Raw genomic sequence first — 19758 nt, 5'->3', positions numbered from 1 at the left:
AAATCTTGAGGAGGTTCCTTGGCACCTAGGGCTCAATTAACCAAGGGCTAAAAAATGACAATCATCATGCGTGCTTATGTCTGGAGTAACAACCATATAGCTCACAAAATTGTCATCAAAAGTAATTATTTGTGCAAAAGACCTTTATCAACTTTTACAAACCTTAATTTTAGACTGGTCTAAAAAAAATTTGAAAAATGACGAAAGAACGCGAAAAATTGCAACATTTTGGGCTCAAAAACTCTTCAAGATGACCTTTTAACCTTGAATCACAGCCTTGCTAGCAACTTCACAACGCGGCTAATGGCCTCTAACGAAACTTGACTCCTGCAGATCTTTACCTGTTTATCCCGTTTCGAAAGCTCAAAGTCATGAAAAAAGTTGTGAAAACATCTTACAAAAAAGACAGAGCACCAATAAAATCCAATTCTTGGATTGTAAAAAGGAGAGCCCTAAAATAATAGCCGATGTGAGGCTGAGGGCAGCTATGAAAAATAAACCGACTAACGTCGGACGGAAAATGCTCTCGAACGACAGGCGACCCGATTTAACTCAGATGGGGCTGTAGCAAAGAAAAATGGTTTATTTTATGAGTGCAAAAAAACTTCCATCAGCAAAAGGCGTCGAGGCATTCTCTGAAGAGAAGTGTTTATCTGGCTGATTAAATTGAAAATAACTTAATAGCTGTATTTATGAATATAGCTGTTAAATTGCCAGAAAATAGATGCGATTGGTTTATGGACGTGCAGTATCGAAAAAAATTAAAAAGCCAAAATAAGTCTCACTTTTTTCCCTGATTCCCTAATTGCCATAATCTGATTTAGAAGAAATTGTACTGCTGCCCTCAAATAACCTTCAATTACAGTCGAAATTGCATGATTGAATCACAGCAGATTTGAAGTGATTAATACGTCATATGGTAGTAACAAAACTCTTGACGAAAGAGAAAAAACAAGAAAAGGTCAATAAGAGCCTCAGCTAACGCTTTGCGGCAATTAATGAGAGCAATTTTGGTCAAGCAGACATCAAGAAGTCATGCGCGAAAAAGTCACAAAAGAAGTGAAATCAAAAGGTTGTTCTCGAAGAAAACGGCCAAGCAAACAATTTGCATAAAAGACAAACATGTTTGCAACAATTGATGCAAACTTCATTTGAGAGCAATTGAACGTCAAATACCTGAATAAATACCAATTAAACAATAATTAAAAAGCAGTATGAACAACCAAAATAAATCAAGTGCAAGCTGATTTCAAATGAGTAGTCTCGAGCACTTATGATAATGATCCTGTTCAAATCACTGTCTACAAATAAGAAATCAATTAGAGAAACTGAAAAACAAAAATAACGCAGAAAAATATAATCTGAAAGCATAACAGGCACATCGCCAAAAACAAATACAAAGACTTGTAATCTAAAAATACACAAAAAACATCTGTAGTCTCGAAAAACTATTCATGCAAAAGAACAAAAATAGCTGCTACGAGTAAAAACATAGCTGCCAGAAAATGGCCACAACAGCTTCGTAGATCTGCAGTCTCAAAACCAGAAAGAGAGGTAAAAAAAATGACTCTTTTCATTAAAGGATGAGATGTTATATATTAATTAAGAATCTGTATACGTTATTGCTGCCTTTTTAGCTGCTCTCAAAAAACCTTCATTTAGAGTGACACACATTCACTTGATCTTATCTCTTTCAATTAAAGCTAAGAGAAGTCAATTTCAAAGTCAAGAAGACGTTTTTGAGTGAGGTAAGTCACGTGTGACCAAAAATTTAATCACGCAAACGAACAAAAAAACATCCCAATGAACAAAATACCCTCTTAATTTTCAACCGATTTTATATTAGCAACAAGCTTTCCTTTGGAACACAAGAGATCACTCAAAAATGATTAGCAAAAGCGTGCAAAAGTCACTTGAGAAGTCAAAGAATGTTCTAAAAGAAAAGCGCAAAAATGTCAAGCAAAAAATTTTCACAAGAAAAGACACACACTTTTACAATAATTGCTATGAACTTCGTTCAAGAGCAATTAATCATATAAACATCACTATACCAAATTTATTGCTCACGGAGGACAAGAATCGTGCTAATTTTAGAACATAGCTGGCAGATTGCCAGAAATTGTCGCAGTAGCTGTTTAAGTCTGCAGTAAGATATGCAAAGATAGTATAAAAAGATAGTAAGAAACACAACAAAAAATCATATATCTTTTTACCTAAAGCAGAGATAATAGAACTTAAACAACAATTTGCATATCTTATTGATGCTTCTATTAGCTGCTCTAAAAAAACCTTCATTTAGAGCGATACACACCTAACTTGGCCTTACCTCTTTAAATTAATGTAAAGAAAAGTCTATTTCAGAGTGATGAAGTCATTTTTGAGAGTGAGGCAAGTCAGGTGTGAACAGAAACTTATTAACCCGAATGAACAAAACAACTCACTCCACTAAAAGTGAAAAAAAGACGTCATGCACGCATTTCAGTTAAAATTACATGCACGAATGAACAAAAAGCAGATTTTAAATGATTGTGACGTCATATGGTCGTAATAAAAATATTGATGACGAAACAAAGAAATAGCCTGAAGAATTCCCGAAACGACTCGAAGTAGAAAAGTAACCATACTTACTGACATAATGCAAATTCTACAAACTTATGCAAAGCAATTTCAAACAACAACTGGAAAAATATCATGAGAAAACTAACTGAGAAAAACTGATACACAATGTGATAAAATTTTAATTTATTTGCGACTTCAAAAAACTATTGATAGAAGACCCTGAAATACAATTAGCATGCAACAAGAAATCAACAATTGACAGACAACTTCATTAAGTGGGTTCATAAAGAAATTCGAGGAAAGGGAAAGGAGATGGCGGACAAACTGAAAATTAAAATTCTCTTAAAAACTCTACAAAAACTAAATGCAATTACTCTCTTGTACACTCACAACTCGCACACTCATTAATTGACGGAGAGGCAATAAAAAACAATTAAAACATGAAAAGAGCAAGAAAAATTTTTTCAATTGATTAATTCATTTAAGCAAAAAATTGCCCTGTTTAGCTTTTAAGATTCTTACCAGCCACTATACGGGGAAAAAGAGTTGTACAATACACAAAAACGTCAATGAGTTGTACAATACGTTCAAAGAGTTGTACCTCACGTTCAAAGAGTTGTACAATACACAAAAAGCCAGTAAACACTAACTTTTCTAAAAATTTGTGCTCCAAGATCAAAAAATGCTAATTAAGAAAAAAAAATTTAAAAATTACTATAAAATTGAAGGCTTTGGGCCCATTTTACTCTGGAATAGAATTATTAGACTCTGCAAAACTTTGTGGTATCAATTTCAGAAGGTTAATAAAATTGCAGCATCGATCGAAAATTATTTCTACAGCAAACCAAAAACGGTTATCTAAATACGTCGGTTTCTCAAAAGCATTTTTCAAAGTCAAAAAGTCAGTACTTCTCTTGCTTCACAAAAATCTGTTGACCACTTTTTGGGTCAAAATGCCACATGAACAAAACTATTTCCTGTAAAAACAAAAAAAAACATAGCAGGACAATTCCTGATGTACAATTCAAAGAATTTTCATTGACTAAACAAAAAACTAGACATAGAACAGATCAGATAAAAAAAGAAAATCTAGGTCAAAATTCCGCATCCGAGCAAAAAAAACCCTAGCGAGAAAATGAAATTTGGTTCAAACAAAAATTAGAGCTAGAATGAACTTTGAATGGATTGGGCAAAGAATTTAGAAAAAAATTCGATCCAAAAAAATTCATCCAAGAAGAAAATCCGATCCAAGAATTTTCATCGACTAAACAGAAAACTAGACCTAGAACAGACTATGAACAGATTGGGAAAACTATTTAGAAAAAAATCCGATCCAAAAAATCGAAAAAACAGTAAAAAATGAAAATGAAATTTCCGCTTGTGAACAAAAAACCACTAGCGAGAAAGCGAATTTTTGTTCAAACACCGTTTTCTCACTCTACTTTAAAATTAGAATGAAAAAATTTCACGTCGCAAAACCACTCGCTTTTTCGCTCCACTTCGTGTTTCGGCGTGACCAAAATCACTACACCAATTTGAATTCAAAAATCATGAAAATGTGTGAACAGATCATAAAAAAGAAAGCGCCCCAATACAATTCAAATTCTTTGAATTGTAAAAAAAAAATGATAGAAAACCAATACTCCTCTTCGAGTCGTAAAAAAACCACGAGAACGCCAATAACAGCCTCAGCTATCGCTTTGCGGCTATTAAAAATGATAATGATCATCTTACAGGGAAACTCAACTAACCGCAGTTGCATGTTTGCTGAAGTCGACAAACGGATTTCTGGGTGCTTGAGAGGCACTGTCGATGGCATTGATGAAAGCTGACGTCTTCTTCTCTTTAGAGGATGATCCCAAATCTTGTTTCGGCTCCCCCTCCTTCTCGTCCTTCGAAGTCTCGGGAGCCTTCCATTCCTTAGCTGTTAGTAGAGTTGACACTCGTTCTAAAGTATTATCGGGTGAAAATAGATCACATTATTTTATTTGTCGCGCAGAATAATTTTGTAAACATCATTAAAAAAGCATCCTTATCAACGTGAATACAAGCGACGTTGTGCGAGTTTTAATTAGTTTTTTTCAAAATCAATTTAGTATGAGATACTGTCGCTTGACACGTCAAAAGCAACCGGTCGAAGCCACATGTATAATCTAACTGCTGTTATATATCATCGAAAAGCCTATTCAAAGACGGCAAATAATGAATGATAAATTTATATTTATAAGAGCTGACCTTGATCAAAAAGAACGTCACCATCACTCCATGTAATAATTTTGTTCTTCTCAGGGACTGGTGCAACCTCTGACCTGAAGATACAAAACATAAATCACTTCTGTTTTCATAAGATAGAAGTTTATAAAAAATATATGTCTTAGACAGATTATGAAAACACATTACAACACCATAAAGTTATCACAAGGATCGCAAAGTTTAAAAAAAGCAAATTTGGTTAAAACCCATCAAGGTTCAAAATACAAACATACCCGGCAGAATTGCCGGACAATAGCTGCCATTGATTACCATAATCCCCCTTGAAATTCAAAGAAACGAAAAACAAATTGGTGGTACAATTTTTTTCAAAGTGCGATTGTTTTGGATTTCGTAGTTAGACAGCCTCCTGTTTTTTAATTTTAGACCTTGTATCTAAGAATTAACTAAAACAAAGTTCTAACACGTGGCATCTAAAACTGGGATTTAATTTGTTTCTATTTTTGATTTAGTTTTTCGTTCATTTTAGATTGCCCCGCTGAGCAACTAGTGCTTAAAAGCAATTTGAGTATAATGAGCGAATAGTGAAATTAGCATGAAGAGAAAAATATTTTTGTCCAGCGAAGTAAAAAACAACACAGCAGGGGGAGTACTGAAGAAAAATCAAAAGAATTCCAAAAACTAACAACATAACCAACAGCAAACATGAAACAAAACTTTTCTAAATTAGGCAGATGAGCCTATATAAATGTAAGAAAATGATGGACGTATATTGGAAAACTAGTGGTGTCAAAATAATCAAAACCACACACACCCAGCTAAGCATATCATATCAGCAAATATCGCTCAGCATATCATATCATTCAACGCCCAAAAGCGCACAAATTCCATGATTAAACATACCCGGCATATTACCGGAAAATAGCCGCCCTTGATTCCCATAACCCCGATCAGGATTGATAGAACAGAAGAAATGGAAAAAAATCATTGATGAACAAAAATTTAAAGCGCAAACTATTTTGATTTCATTCGAATGTTAGAGATACTCCTGCATCTTATTGAGTATGTGTAACAATTTAAGTGTTTATTCCGTTTCAGTTCTTGATTTCGTTTTTATGACGCCGTACCTTTTAGATTGATTTGCTGAGCAACTGACGTTTAAAAACACTTTGAGCAGATTGAGAGAAAAATGAAACTAGTCTAGAGAACGATTTCACGCAAAATGTTGAAAAAGCGGCAAAATTAGGTAAAGCGGAACAAATTTTTATTCGACGAAGTAAAAAAACAAAATAAATAGGTGCGCAATAAAACCCTGCTGAGATGAGGGCGGCTATTGATAATAGCAACAAGTGAAACCATTCTCACAGCGGATCTTTACAAAACGAACACAACGCGTGCTGAAAACTAAGGCGAAGTAAAACCAAAAAGAATGAAAGCTTAAAAAATAAAAATACAAATATGAGAAAACTAGCAGAACATGGAATCGTTTTCAAAAAACATTGGCATCAATTAATAAAAAACACATTTTCAAAACGAGTTCTTCACAACGTCATAGTATTTGATGTTCAGAAACAAAGAAGCAATTTTCATGAAAAGTGAAAAAGACTACAAGAACTGAAGGTAAGTTTAAAAAATTCTCTGAAATTGTTCGCAAGCAAATGGTATATAAGCCTGTAAACTGAAAACAGAAGAATCAAATCGCCGCACATGTGAAAAAACTCAAAAAGCGAACACCTCACTTCACTTATAAAGCACTTCGAAACAATTTAACGCACTTGAACTACTAGTTTTTTCGATCCCTTATTACTCCTGCGCGACTAAAACCACCACTTCTACAAATACGATCTCTCTTTGACAATAACAAATCAAAAAAGTGCGAACAGGAAAAAGACAGCGCACCAATATAATCCAAAACCTTTGGATGGTAGAAAAATTAGGAGCACTATAATAGCCGGCTCAGAATGTGAGGGCGGTTATTATTAAAAGCAAAAAGAGAATCTTCTGTTTCAAATGATCTCACATTGAATTGAAAAAAAAAAACGATAAAACGGATGATCAAATCCTGCCATGCTGGATTTACATAGTCAGAACAGCTTCAATAGTCGTTTTTAGGAAACATGAGGCTTTTTGAAATATTACAAAAAATTCTGCACTTTCCACTGACACATCTCTCGGAATGATATGACATCAATTGCGTACAAAACCAATCTTTTAAGAAAAATCAGTTACATTATTAAAGATGTCAAGGCATCAAAACAAGCTACTTCACTCAGACAAATTGATCTCGAACGACAGGCGAGGAGTTGGCGTCAGATGGTGCCAGTGCAGGGCAGAATAGGACAGGGTAAAAAACAACAAGCATCCGAAAAAGGCCTTCAACCGTGAATATCGGATTCATAATCTGCTTCTGTGAACCATACACTTAGCTTCCGCAAGCACTAAAGACTAAATATGAAATTTAATGCCTAAGATTTTCCGCGTTATTCCTTTTCTTTGGTGAAAAGATAAATTACTCGGGCGAAAGAACAAAAATTCTAGCGATGAAAACACACACGCACCCACGCGCGCCAACACAAAAAACACACACGCACACAGACACACAACAAAAAACATACCCGGCAGATTGCCGGAAAATAGCCGCCGTTGAGTCCAATAAGCATGACTGGGATTGAAAGAATAGAAGATATTGAAAAAAAACTTTGTACAAAAACATTTTTTAAGTCGAATTTATTTTGATGGCATTTCGTAGTTGAACAAACTCATGTTTCTTAAAGAGAGGCTACAGGGGCTACTATCAAAACCAATAAGCATTAGAGATGGTAACTAAGACTTATAGGAACGACATTCAAATAGCGGGCATCTAAAATTGGGCTTTATGGGTTTATCCCGTTTCTATTTCTGACTTCAATTTTTTATACCGACTCTGTTCATTTTGAATTGCTTTGCGGAGCAACTGATGTTCAAAATCACTTTTAGCAGAATGAGAGAAGAGAAACAAGCCTAGAGAAGTCAAAAAGATTTCACGCAAAATGTTGAAAAAGCGGCAAAATGAGGTAAAGCAAAACATTTTTTTGTTCGAAGAAGTAAAAAAAACATAGCAGGACAAGTCCTGACGTACAATTCGAAGAAATTTCATCGACTGAACAGAAAACTAGACCTAGAACAGACTATGAATGGATTGGGAAAACTATTTAGAAAATCCGATCCAAAAAATCGAAAAAACAGTAAATATCAAAGTGAAATTGCCGCATGTGAACAAAGAGCCACTAGAGAGAAAGCGAATTTTTGTTCAAACACCATGCTCTCACTCTACTTTAAATTTAGAGCGAAAAAATGTCACACCGCAAAATCATGAAAATGTGTGAACAGATCTTAAAAAAAGACAGCGCCCCAATAAAATTCAAATTCTTTGAATTGTAAAAAAATAGGAGCCCTATAATAGCAATTTTTTGATTTCGTTCCGACCCCGCTAAATTACTTTTTTTTTACAGAACTCACTTATTGGGCGACTGTGATCAACTGGTTTTTATTCAGGTCAGTCAAACTTGGCCAATAGACATATTTATTTAGAAAGAGGCGAGTTGCATCATTAGAAAACCTATCGAGAGTTGAATGTTCCAACTTTTCTATCATTTCTGCGCAAAGATTAGATTACTTCAAGGTTTTTCAATTCATCGGGCTGAACATATACTTAGTTATCCGGAAACGGTCTTTTAAATAACTGCACATTGCAAATTTTGGCAATTTTTTGGAATTTCGATATACGAACGGACAAAAATTTGTCATTAATTCATTTTTTCATTAAGTTACTCATGAAAAAATGGCTGCTGTTTTCCGATGCAGAAAATTGTATACCCAGCTTTTTATACCGAAATGTTCATCTTTCGATTTGCATCATTAAAAATCATCAAATAAATATTTAGAAAACTTTCAACTAATTGAATATCAATTTCAGTTTTTTCATTCTCCGTAAATTTTTTTCAAGTTCTGCCCACGTGTTCAACAAATGATCACTTATGTTGTTGAGAAAAAGCATGGAGATATGATGACCAAATGTCATGTTTTCTGATTCTACGCCATTTGCAGTTTCACTTTATTAATTTTCACGAATATATCGATATGGGTTGCTGTTTCAAACATCTTACACAATTAAATCACCCGAGATCGGAAGCGAACTTTAGAAGCGAACTTTGATTTCGAGATCCTGGGGGATAATTAATTGTCGTCCTTTATGGCAATTTTACATCACCTAAGACGCCCATCCGCCTTTTTAGGATAAATCACTAATAGATTAGTTGCATAGCCATTTCTTTGCGACAAAGAAACACTGATTTAAGAACGATAATTCTATCCATTAAATATTCTTTATTTAATTTCGAAATCTCACTAAGAGCTTTCAATTGTTTCTAAACAACCTTCAGTGTACATATTTCTTCAATATGTCTACCAGTCTGTTAATGTGAATATGGCGTGGAACATACTTTAACAAAAAAAATGATTTCATTTCAATGCCACTAGCATTCATTTCAATAATCTTTTTTTATTGAGATTGCGATATACATTGCTGTATATGCCCTGAATTCCATCAACCCACTTTTACTTTTTGAACGCCCTCTTTGATTAATATCAATATTTTTGCTTCTCCGAATTGTTGAAAAGTCTTTCGATTTTGAATTCATAGCGAGTTTGAAGCTTAATTCAGACAAAATTATTGGTTATCGCTGAATTATCAAAACACAACCTTGCTTCACTTTTTAAGAGATAATTATATTATTTTTAATGCTCGAGTCATTTAGCCTATCAAAAAGCCGAAACAATCATTACCTTTTATTACCATCTCCAGTTCCTGTGCCTCCGTGAGCAAGCGGCTTGGCAGACTGTCGTCTATTAAAAATTTCGAAATGCAATTTTGAGTTGCGCCCATTAATAGCTCTGCGGGAGTTGAAGCGATTGCCAACATCTCGTGCAAAGAGAGGAGAATCCACGCCAGAAAACTGAAACACGCCTATAATCACCAGTAAGCTATACATCAAAATCGACGCTTTTTCTTGCCTCAGATTGTTATCATATTGATCAGATGCCATGACTCAGTCTTTCTCTGTTTGGCAAAAAAGATAGCCAGCGGATTGCCGGAATAGCTGCGAAAGAGACTTGCGTGCCGTATAAAAGAGATAGAAACAGATACAGATCTAGGTTGAAAAAAAACGACGCCGCTCAAAAAAGCTATGTAGAAAAACATTCAGCAATAAATTAATTCAGATTGTTAAAATTCATTCCACAGAAGCCTTTTTATTATGCACCTTTATTACACACACGAGTTCCCTTGCCCTTAATTTAATTCAAACTAAACTTACGTCTAAAAGTGCAAAAGCCATTTTATTGAGTGAGGTAAGGCACGTATGATCAAAATCTAATCGCGCAAATGACTTAAAAAGTTTTGCTACAGAGAGCAAGAAATGACATAATGCACCCAAACCGCCGTTAGAAAGAGGAACTGGGTTTCAAATAATATGCACCCACTAAGCGGGGGGGGGTGGAGGCGCAAAGGGAAACGATCCGAAAATTTGACTGTTTCAGCTTTGCTTTGTGAGCAAATAAAAAACGAAAAAGAGCGTCAGACGAAACAAAAAACCAGTAGCACCGCAATATAGATCCACTCAGCTTATCGCTTTTTAGTTATAATAACGTGGCATTCTCTGAAGAGAATTTTTATGTGGCAGATTAAAGTGACAGTAACTTAATGACAGCACTTATGAATATAGCCGACAGATTGCCAGAAAACAGATGCGATAGCTTTGTGGACATGCAGTCTCAAAAGATAATAAAGACCGAAAAGAAATTTGTTTACTAAATATTGTCATGTTCTCAGTTAGAATAAATGTTTCTAAGTTGAAGTTGTTTTCAACCAAAGAAAAAAATGTCAGTTTGAAAGCGAAGAAAAACATTTAATCGCGCAAAAAAATCGCTCTGCTAAGAGTGAAGACGTCAAGCTCACAATTAGAAATTGAATGAATGAATCAATGAACAAAAAGCTTGAAATTAGCGCAACGTCATATATTTGTATTAAAATCGTGACGAAAAATAAAGAATAGTCCATGCCCAAAATTTCATTCTTCGGGAAATCACAGAGAGCTTTCATTGTGAAATCATACAACAAAAACAAAACTATCCGAAACTTAACAGGCAACGCTAAAAAAAGCCATATGAAAAACACTCTTAAAGGACACTATCTATAAAAACTGGCCGAGTTTACAATCACCACAAAATATTTGGTCTCAAAACTATATTTTGGTGCAATTCACTATGCGACCCAGATGACATATCGATAACGCCTCAAGTATATATCAACCATAGAAACTGAATTTCTGATTACAAAAAGAAATAGTTTCGTTTAGATGTCACAGAATTTCAAATAACGTAAGATAAGAGACTTCTCTCATGTTGGAGGCATTGTTGATAACATGAATCTAATCAATTGCAAAATGTAAACTGATCCAAAAGACAACGGAAACAGATTATAACTTTTATTTAAAAGATTAAATCAAAAAACATTTATAACTGAAACTTAGCTCCAAGAAATTTCTCCGTAAACAAATTGCTGGAAATTTCTAGTAGTAATTTCAATTACTTCCTTCAACTGCAAAACAGAGCATGTGATCAACAGCACACTGAAAAGGAAATCCGAAATCTAAGGAAAAGGGCTGGCCATAAACTTAAAAGAAGAGCAGATTATGCTGTAAAATAATTCTGGATAATACCAGAAATGAAAAAGCGCCGAATGCGGAGGTAACGGTCAAATTGTATCAAACTAAAGAAAAGGCATCTTCTTCATTTCTAAATTGACAATATAATAGAACAATTGAAGTAGAACTAAGTACAATTCATTATTTAGCCTTGGAAGATCAGCAAACTTTTTTTTCAGCCATTTCCCTTTCAAAATAAAACTGCTACAATATTGAAAATTGCCATTAACCAATTTCTAATTGAATTTTTGAAAATTGAATGATCAAAAACACATTTAAATCCCTGACGGTGCAAAGAAATTACGAAAGAATCACAAAAAACCACCGACATCGCTTTTGTATATGTAAAAATTTTAAAAGCAATGCACCTCTCATCCAAAAGTGAAATACTATACCTGATTTAATGAATGGCCATCCCCATATTCACTGATTAAAAAAAATATTCGTTGGAAGATCCAAAAATTACATAAATCATTGAAAAAGGCCAAAAATTAACTAAGAAATTGTGAAACATGAGTCGATCATGACTTGAAACTCGTGATTAGGCTTTCAAGCCACTGTTATATCAATTCAAGAAAACAACTTATCGAGAAATATTTATTCAAAAAAAATTACTTCAATAAAAACAAAGGAGGCAAATGGACAAAAATGGCCGAAACTGAAAAACGGTTAGCTATACGAGCTATCCCACCAAACAAAAATTCCGAAGTCGACACCGCGCGTGAACAAAAAACTTTTTGCGCTCAAAAAAAAACAATTAACCGGGCAATTTCACTCACTTTTGCCTGTAGTTCAAAATGCCGTCTGGACCCATAGTACTTCCGATAAAAAAGTATGGAGAAAACTACTCCTTTTCGAGTCGTAAAAAACTAAAACAAATTCAACAAGGCGGCTCGGTTATGTGCGATGGCACATAAAGTTCCGACCCCGCCTATCCACAATTTTGGCATAATTGTCTACCAAAAGAGGAACAGATAGAAAAACCCAAAAATTATTTTTTGCGAATCCCAAAAAAGCCCAAGGCTTTTTCAAAAAATTCTGTATGAACAATAAGATAGTCTCCAAAGCAAAAAACTCAGTGGAGTAAAAATTGATGCATTAGATTGCTGTAATATGTCAATATTCAGAAAGCGAGTCAAGACGAACAGCAAAATCAAACAACAACAACAACAAACATTAATTACATCAAAAAATTTATGTCCCTCTTAAAAACTAAATTTAATAACAAAGTCAACATACCGTCAGATAAACCAAAAACTAAACAAAAATAACTTATAAATCACCAGAAAACATATGCGACCAGTCCATAAAAAGGTTTGGTAACAATTATGCAAAAAAGAACAAAAACAGTAAAGTAAAAAAAATTAACTTATTTTTTTGAAACAGTTAACTTCAAAGTAATAAATACCATTAGGTATCAATTAATATTACCACAAATTTACGATTACCACGGCTTCTATAGAAGGGCATTAGGACCTGTCCTTATTCATTTTTTAAAGCGGCTAAAAAACAACAAAGAACAAACAAAATTTCAATTGAAACTTGCCAGAAAACGCTGTCAAAACCGTCAAGCCAAATTTTGGCACTCAAAAAATATTTGATTGCGCCTTCTTCAAATGGTTATAATGTAGTACGTGGCCATTCATTAGTAAGACTAGGTAACAAGTAGACAAAAAAGCGAAGTGCTAAAGTATGTAATACTTTTAATTTTTTTTTTCGAAACAAAATTACATTCAATGTCATGAAAGGCATTAATTACAAAAAAAGCTATTTAAATAGGGTCGTTTATTCATGAAAAGGAAACCATCGAGACCTGTAATTATCCAGAATATTTCTTGCATCTACAAAAAGAACGTCAAATATGACAAAAATCAAATTAATTTACATTTTTTTGTGAAAAACCGGTGTCGAAGCCAGTAAGGTCATAACAAATTCCTTAAAAAAAAGATTTTGAGACACCAATCCCTTTTTTTCCCTTGACACCCATAATGTCATATTTGACCTGTAATTAACTAACGAGATTAGGTAACAAAAAGAAACATAAAAAAAGAACAAAATTAAGAAGTTAAAAAGTTTTTTTTTTTAAAATTTGGAAAACGATTGTTTTCAAAGTCATGAAAGCCATCAGCTATCTACTAATATCAGAATATCGGTTCTTCTATTCTTCCATGAAAAACCAATGAAAGCTATCGCTATACAGGAAATTTCATACGACCGAAACGACAAAGTATAAATGACAGTTAGAGACAAAATTAAAAAATTCAAGAAAGAGGCGTCGAGGCCGTTAAAAAGATGATGTATATCTTTCAGGATTTTAAAATGTTCAATTATCCCTTATTCTGAATGCTAATAGGGTGACATGAGAACTGTCAATAATGTGATAATGTGACAAAATTAGAAAACGTGAAAAACTGGCCAATATCAAAACAAACAAAAATCTGAAATCTTGTAATATCAAAGCCAGAAAACAATAACTTCAGGCTTAAAACTGCAACCGATAATACATGTTAAATCAGTAGAAAGAAGAAGCAGTCTTTCTTTGCTGACACTAAGCTGGAAGTTGAAAAAATTAAGAAAAAAATAGAGGAAAAGTTAATTAAGCCATTATTTATTGAAAAGTCAATTATTTTTAAAAAAAGAAACGACCATAAACTTCCAATTAAAAAACTAAATGCATTACCTTGGAGCTGCTTAGCAAGCAAATTGGTTGGACCTATCACTCCTGAGCTTTGATTTGATATGTTCTGTTCTTTATTATTAAAAAAGTCTTTTTTTTTAAAAAAAAGACCGACTGATTACAACCCGATTTTTTTTGGATTGTAACAGTCCAAGAATGGCCCAAAACTAGCCCTGCTAATACTTATTGTCCGTTAGGAACAATTGATTTTTCGAATGTTGTAGATATAGATAATTTGTTAGTTGAAAACTCAAAATAAATTCTGCATTTTTGATAATTAACGAGTAAAGTTAGCAAAAAACGGCAAAGTTTTAACTACAGTGCACTCTCAGCGGACTCTGAAGTAGAAATAGCCCTCCTCTGAGTCTACAAAGATTGTATGAGTGTTGTTTGGGGGTGTACTGTCGGCAAATTTAATCAAAGTGGACTAAAGTAGCTTATTTCGTGCTGTTTTTGATGAAAAAGGCTAAATTTTGAAACGTTTATCCAGATTTTTTGACCAAAAAAAATTAAATCAAAACAATCAACAATGCTTGTTCGTCTTCAAAAAAAATAAACGACACTATTCTTAAAAATTATAACAAATTTTAACAAAAATTGACAAAAATTTAGGCAAAAATTCCGGAAAATGTGAATAAAAACAACGTGAATTCACTCTTCTTTTCTCAGAAGTTTAAACCTCGATAACTCCCTGTAGAAAACGAAAATAAAAAAAATATTTTTAATTCCATATTCTACGCTGGACGAGCTTTCTAATGATACCAGTCTCAACTCTCGACGACGAATATCTCGAGCGGCGAAATTTCACGGAACAAAAAAAAACCCATTTGAGTATATAGTTCCTCCCCCCTCAAGAGGGTCGGAACAATAATAGCTTGCTATCTTAGCTATTAAACTGAAAAGTTCACACACCGAAAACATTGCTAGATATTCTGTTTCTTATTAATTACAGAGTTCGTCACGCAAAATCAAAAACACAAATTGCGAAATTAGTCTATCGACAAAAGTCTTTTCGGTTGCACTCGCAACAATTTGTCTCGAAAGACCTTTAAAATCTCTTTCAAAATTGGTAGCCAATAAGTTGCAATGATCACGAACCGCAAATAACTATCTCGTTATTGCAAAGTACTCTATTTGTTTTCAATCAGTTTATAAAAAATATGTCCAAGACAGTGTCTACTTATAAGATATCATTATAGTATGTGCACTATGAAAATGAGGAAATCGCCTACATCAGTAATAGTATCTCGATTGAAGCTGTCGCCAGCTGGAACTGCAGTCATGAAGGAGGAACTCTCCTCAACAGCTTTGCTCTCGTGAATGTAATCTTCTAGAATATTGAGACCCATCTGCCGCTCTCGCGCAGTCCTTCGAGTCCTAAACAGATTTCCCGGTCAAATTCACTCAGTCAAGGGATCAGATTTAGGAAAAAAATTAGGAATGAAAAAATCAGTTTGAACATAATTTAACATAATTTGAACAATTTATTTGGGGGCTAGGAACTTTACTCTGTCCCGGCTTTTTTGTGGAGTCAATTTTGACTGACCGATATATTTTGCAGAGAAACAAAAAATAAGTACCCTTGAAGAGCTCTCTCAGAACTAAATGAATCCTTGAAAAGCAAAAGACTTTTCACGGAATAATTGAGGTTCGAAGATTTTTCTCAAGTGTATTTTGATTTTTCTATTTATTATAATCTATAAAATTTATTACTCTTTGTTCTAGTCTCCACTTCTCTCACACAGCAGGAAAAAAATGGTTCTTCAATAGCTTGCTAAACTTCCTCTGCGATTACAGCTGGTTCTTAGTTCCAAGCCCTTGTGGTACTTAGTTTAGTAAATTTACAAAAAAAACTCTTAACAAAACACTTAATATTATTCTATAATTTGTCCAATCAAGGCTAGTGGGATCTATGCAGTCGATTTAAAAAATGGTTAGCGATCTATAGATGAACATAACTGGCAGATTTCTCGGAGATCTGCAGTCTCAAAAGAACCAGACCAAAATTCTAAATTAATTGAGATAAATGCTGCGATATATTTGGACTAAGAATCTGTACAACTTATAGCTGCCTCTATTAATTTCATTGAAATAAACTTCAATTTTAGTTACAAACACTCAATTGATCTTATCGCTTTGAATTAAGGTTAAAAACAGTCAATTTCAGAGTCAGGAAGTCAATTTTGAGAGTGAGGTAAGTTACGTGTGACCAAAAGATCAAGCACGCAGATGAACGCAAAAATCGCTCCACTAAGATTTTAAAGACGTCACGCGCGCAAGTCACTAGAAATTTTATGAACGAATGAACAAAAAAATATTTAAGTGATTGTGAAGTAATATGGTCAATAACGAAAATGGTGACCAAATAAAAAACATAGCAAGTCCTTAAAAAATTCCACACAAATCAATGAAAATTTAAAACTAATGTATCTGAACAGCACCCGTTTTGAAAGATCAAAGTCACAGAAAAAATCTTGACGAACTTAAAAAACAGAGAACAGGCCAAATTTTGAAAAAAAATACAATCATCAAAACTGTTAGTTATCAACTAAAAAAATAAAACAAAATAACTTAAATCTCAAATAGGAACTAATGTAAGGTACTAACGTAAGGTACTAACAAATAAGGTACTAATGTACGTTATGGGCCACTAGTGAAACATAATAATAATTGAGCACTTGTTTATCCCGTTTTGAAAGGTCAAAGTCAGAGAAAATGTGTAAAAACGTATTACAAAAAAAGACAGAGCACCAATACAATCCAATCTTTTTTTAGTAAAAACCAAGAAAAACAAAGATCTCGAAGAACTTAAAAAACCGAGAACACGCCAAAAATAGCCCCAGCAATCGCTTTGCGGCTAAATCACCTTAACCTTTTAGTTTTTTAATGAAATTTTCTCAACAAACACAGACAACACAACTCAAGATTAATTGCAAATAAGATTTTTATGCCCAAAAAAAGAACAACCAAAAAGATTTTAAATATCATGAACAGAAACTCAAGGATTTCAAATGTACTAACTATGAGCAGTAGAATAACCCAATTACAAGCCTTAAAAAGTTTCATTGGCAACTCATTCAAATTAAGTGGCAACTATAAATTAATTGAATTGTAAATCCTGCAGATCAGTTTAGAGTTACTTAAAAAACTTAAGTGAAGATAAAGAGAGCGTCCAAATATCAGTTCAAGTAAGCCATAAAAAGAAGGCTAATTTCTTGTAGTCTTCTAAAAAAATTTTGAATAATTTACCGAAAAATACAATTTAAACAGAACACAGAATTCAAAAGACTGCAAAAAATCGTATCAGAAAAAGCATCAGATAAAGCAATATCTCTTCTCTCTTAACGTGGGGTGTAGCCAGCAGATTGTCAGAGAATAGCTGTGACAGCTTCGTAAACATGTGAAAAAACGCCAATGAAATGGTTTTTACTATTTTATTGATATGACTTATTTATATTCAGAAGAATTAGTATAACCTATGAATGCTTTATATTAGCTGCCCTCAAGTAACCCTCAATTAGAGTGAACACCGGTTGGCTTTTGCATTATGCAAATGAGGAAATCCCCTACATCAGTAATAGTGCCTCGAAATTGAAGCTGTCTCAAGCTGGAACTGCAGTCATTAAGGAGGAACTCTCCTCAACAGCTTTGCTCTCGTGAATGTAATCTTCTAGAAAAAATAAGTACCCCTGAAGAGCTCTTTTAGAACTAAACGAATCCTTGAAAAGGAAAAGACTTCTAAACTTTTCACGGAATAATTGAGGTGCGAGGTTTTTTTCACATTATATTTTTATTCTTCTATTTATTATAATCTAAAAAAATTATTACTCTGTGTTCTACTCTACAGTTTTCTAACACCAACGGAAAAAGTGGTTATTCAATAGCTTGCAAAACTTCCTCTGCGATTACGGCTGGTCCTTAGTTCCAAGGCCTTGTGGTACTTAGTTTAGTGAATTTACAAAAAAACTCTTAACAAAACACTTAATATTATTCTATAATTTGTCCAATCAATGGTAGTGGGATCTGTGCATTCAATTTAAAAAATGGTAAGCCATCTATAGATAAACAGAACTGGCAGATTTCCCGAAAATAGCCAAAATAGCTTCGGAGATCTGCAGTCTCAAAAATGAAATGAAACAGGCCAAATTTTTATATTAATTGAGATAAATGCTGAGATAATATATTTTGACTAAGAATCTGTACATTTTATTGCTGCTTCTATTAATTTCTCTGAAAAAAACTTCAATTTTAGAGCCAAACACGCAATTGATCTTATCTCTTTGAACTAAAAGAGGTAAGTTACATGTGACCAAAAACTCAAGCAGGCAGATGAACGCAAAATTCGCTCCACCAAGATTGCAAAATGACGTCACGCGCGAAAGTCACTTAGAATTGCATGAAGGAATTAACAAAATCGAGTTACGTAATTGTGTAATTGTGAAGTCAACGAAAATATTGACCAAATAAAAAACATGGCAAGACGAGTCCTCAGAGATAATCCACGGAACTCAACGAAAATTTAAAACTAATGTATCTGACCAGCACTCGAACAAAACCGAAAACGTTAACAATGGATCTTTTTGGGCTAAAAAACTCGTGAAAATGACCTTTTAACCTTCAATTAAGGCCCTCCCAGCAGCTGCAACTCTTTTCTCCTAAAAGGTACTAATGTAAGTTATGGGCCACTAGTGAAACATAATAATAACTGAGCACTTGTTTATCCCGTTTTGAAAGATCAAAGTCAGAGAAAATGTGTAAAAACGTATTACAAAAAAAGACAGAGCACCAATACAATCCAATCCTTTTTTAGTAAAAACCAAGAAAAACAAAGATCTTGAAGAACTTAAAAAAACCGAGAACACGCCAAAAATAGCCCCAGCAATCGCTTTGCGGCTACATCATCTTAACCTTTTAGTTTTTTAATGAAATTTTCTTAACAAACACAGACAACACAACTCAGATTAAATGCAAATAAGATTTTTATGCCCAAAAAAAGAACAACCAAAAAGATTTTAAATATCATGAACAGAAATTCAAGGATTTCAGATGTACTAACTATGGGCAGTAGAGTAACCCAATTTCAAGCCTTAAAAAGTTTCATTGGCAACTCAAATTCAAATTAAGTGGCAACTCTAATTTAATTCAATTTTTGAATCCTGCAGATTGGTAAAGAGTTACTCGAAAAACTTAATTGAATATAAAGAGAGCATCCAAATACCAGTTTAAGTGAGCGATAAAAAGAAAGCTAAATTCTTGTAGTTTTCTTAAAAAGTTCTGAATAGTTTACCGAAAAATACAACTTAAAACCATCGGATTAAGAAATATCTCTTCTGACTTAACTTGGGGTGTAGCCAGCAGATTGTCAGAGAATAGCTGTAATAGCTTCGTAAACATGTGAAAAACGCCAATAAAATTGTTTTACTATTTTTGATATGTCTTATTTATATTAAGAATAAATCGTATAACCTATGAATGGTTTATATTAGCTACCCTCAAGCAACCTTGAATTAGAGTGATCCCCAGTTGGCTTTAACACTTTCAATTAAAGTTACTAAGTTACAAAAAAAA

At 33.6% G+C, this 19758-nt stretch overlaps 2 protein-coding genes across 2 annotated transcripts in view; one reads left to right on the top strand and one right to left on the bottom strand.

Annotated features, from left to right (window-relative positions):
• Positions 1-19758, top strand: part of LOC142336375 (translationally-controlled tumor protein homolog) — a 318382-nt gene that overhangs the window by 82310 nt on the left and 216314 nt on the right. The window lies entirely within an intron of this gene.
• The window catches only part of LOC142336372 (uncharacterized), a 91450-nt gene that overhangs the window by 49469 nt on the left and 22223 nt on the right, over positions 1-19758 (bottom strand). Inside the window, exons 2-5 of the mRNA XM_075385153.1 lie at positions 15423-15567; positions 9595-9764; positions 4795-4868; positions 4311-4507 (exon numbers count right to left, since the gene is read on the bottom strand). Of these exons, the coding sequence (XP_075241268.1) occupies positions 4311-4507; positions 4795-4868; positions 9595-9764; positions 15423-15567 (586 nt within the window). The remainder of the gene's footprint in view (positions 1-4310; positions 4508-4794; positions 4869-9594; positions 9765-15422; positions 15568-19758) is intronic.

This window comes from Convolutriloba macropyga, chromosome 3, assembly GCF_964194025.1.
Source record: "Convolutriloba macropyga chromosome 3, txConMacr16.3, whole genome shotgun sequence".
NCBI classification, from domain to species: Eukaryota; Metazoa; Xenacoelomorpha; order Acoela; family Convolutidae; genus Convolutriloba; species Convolutriloba macropyga.
This window is presented reverse-complemented; position numbering and strand designations above follow the sequence as displayed.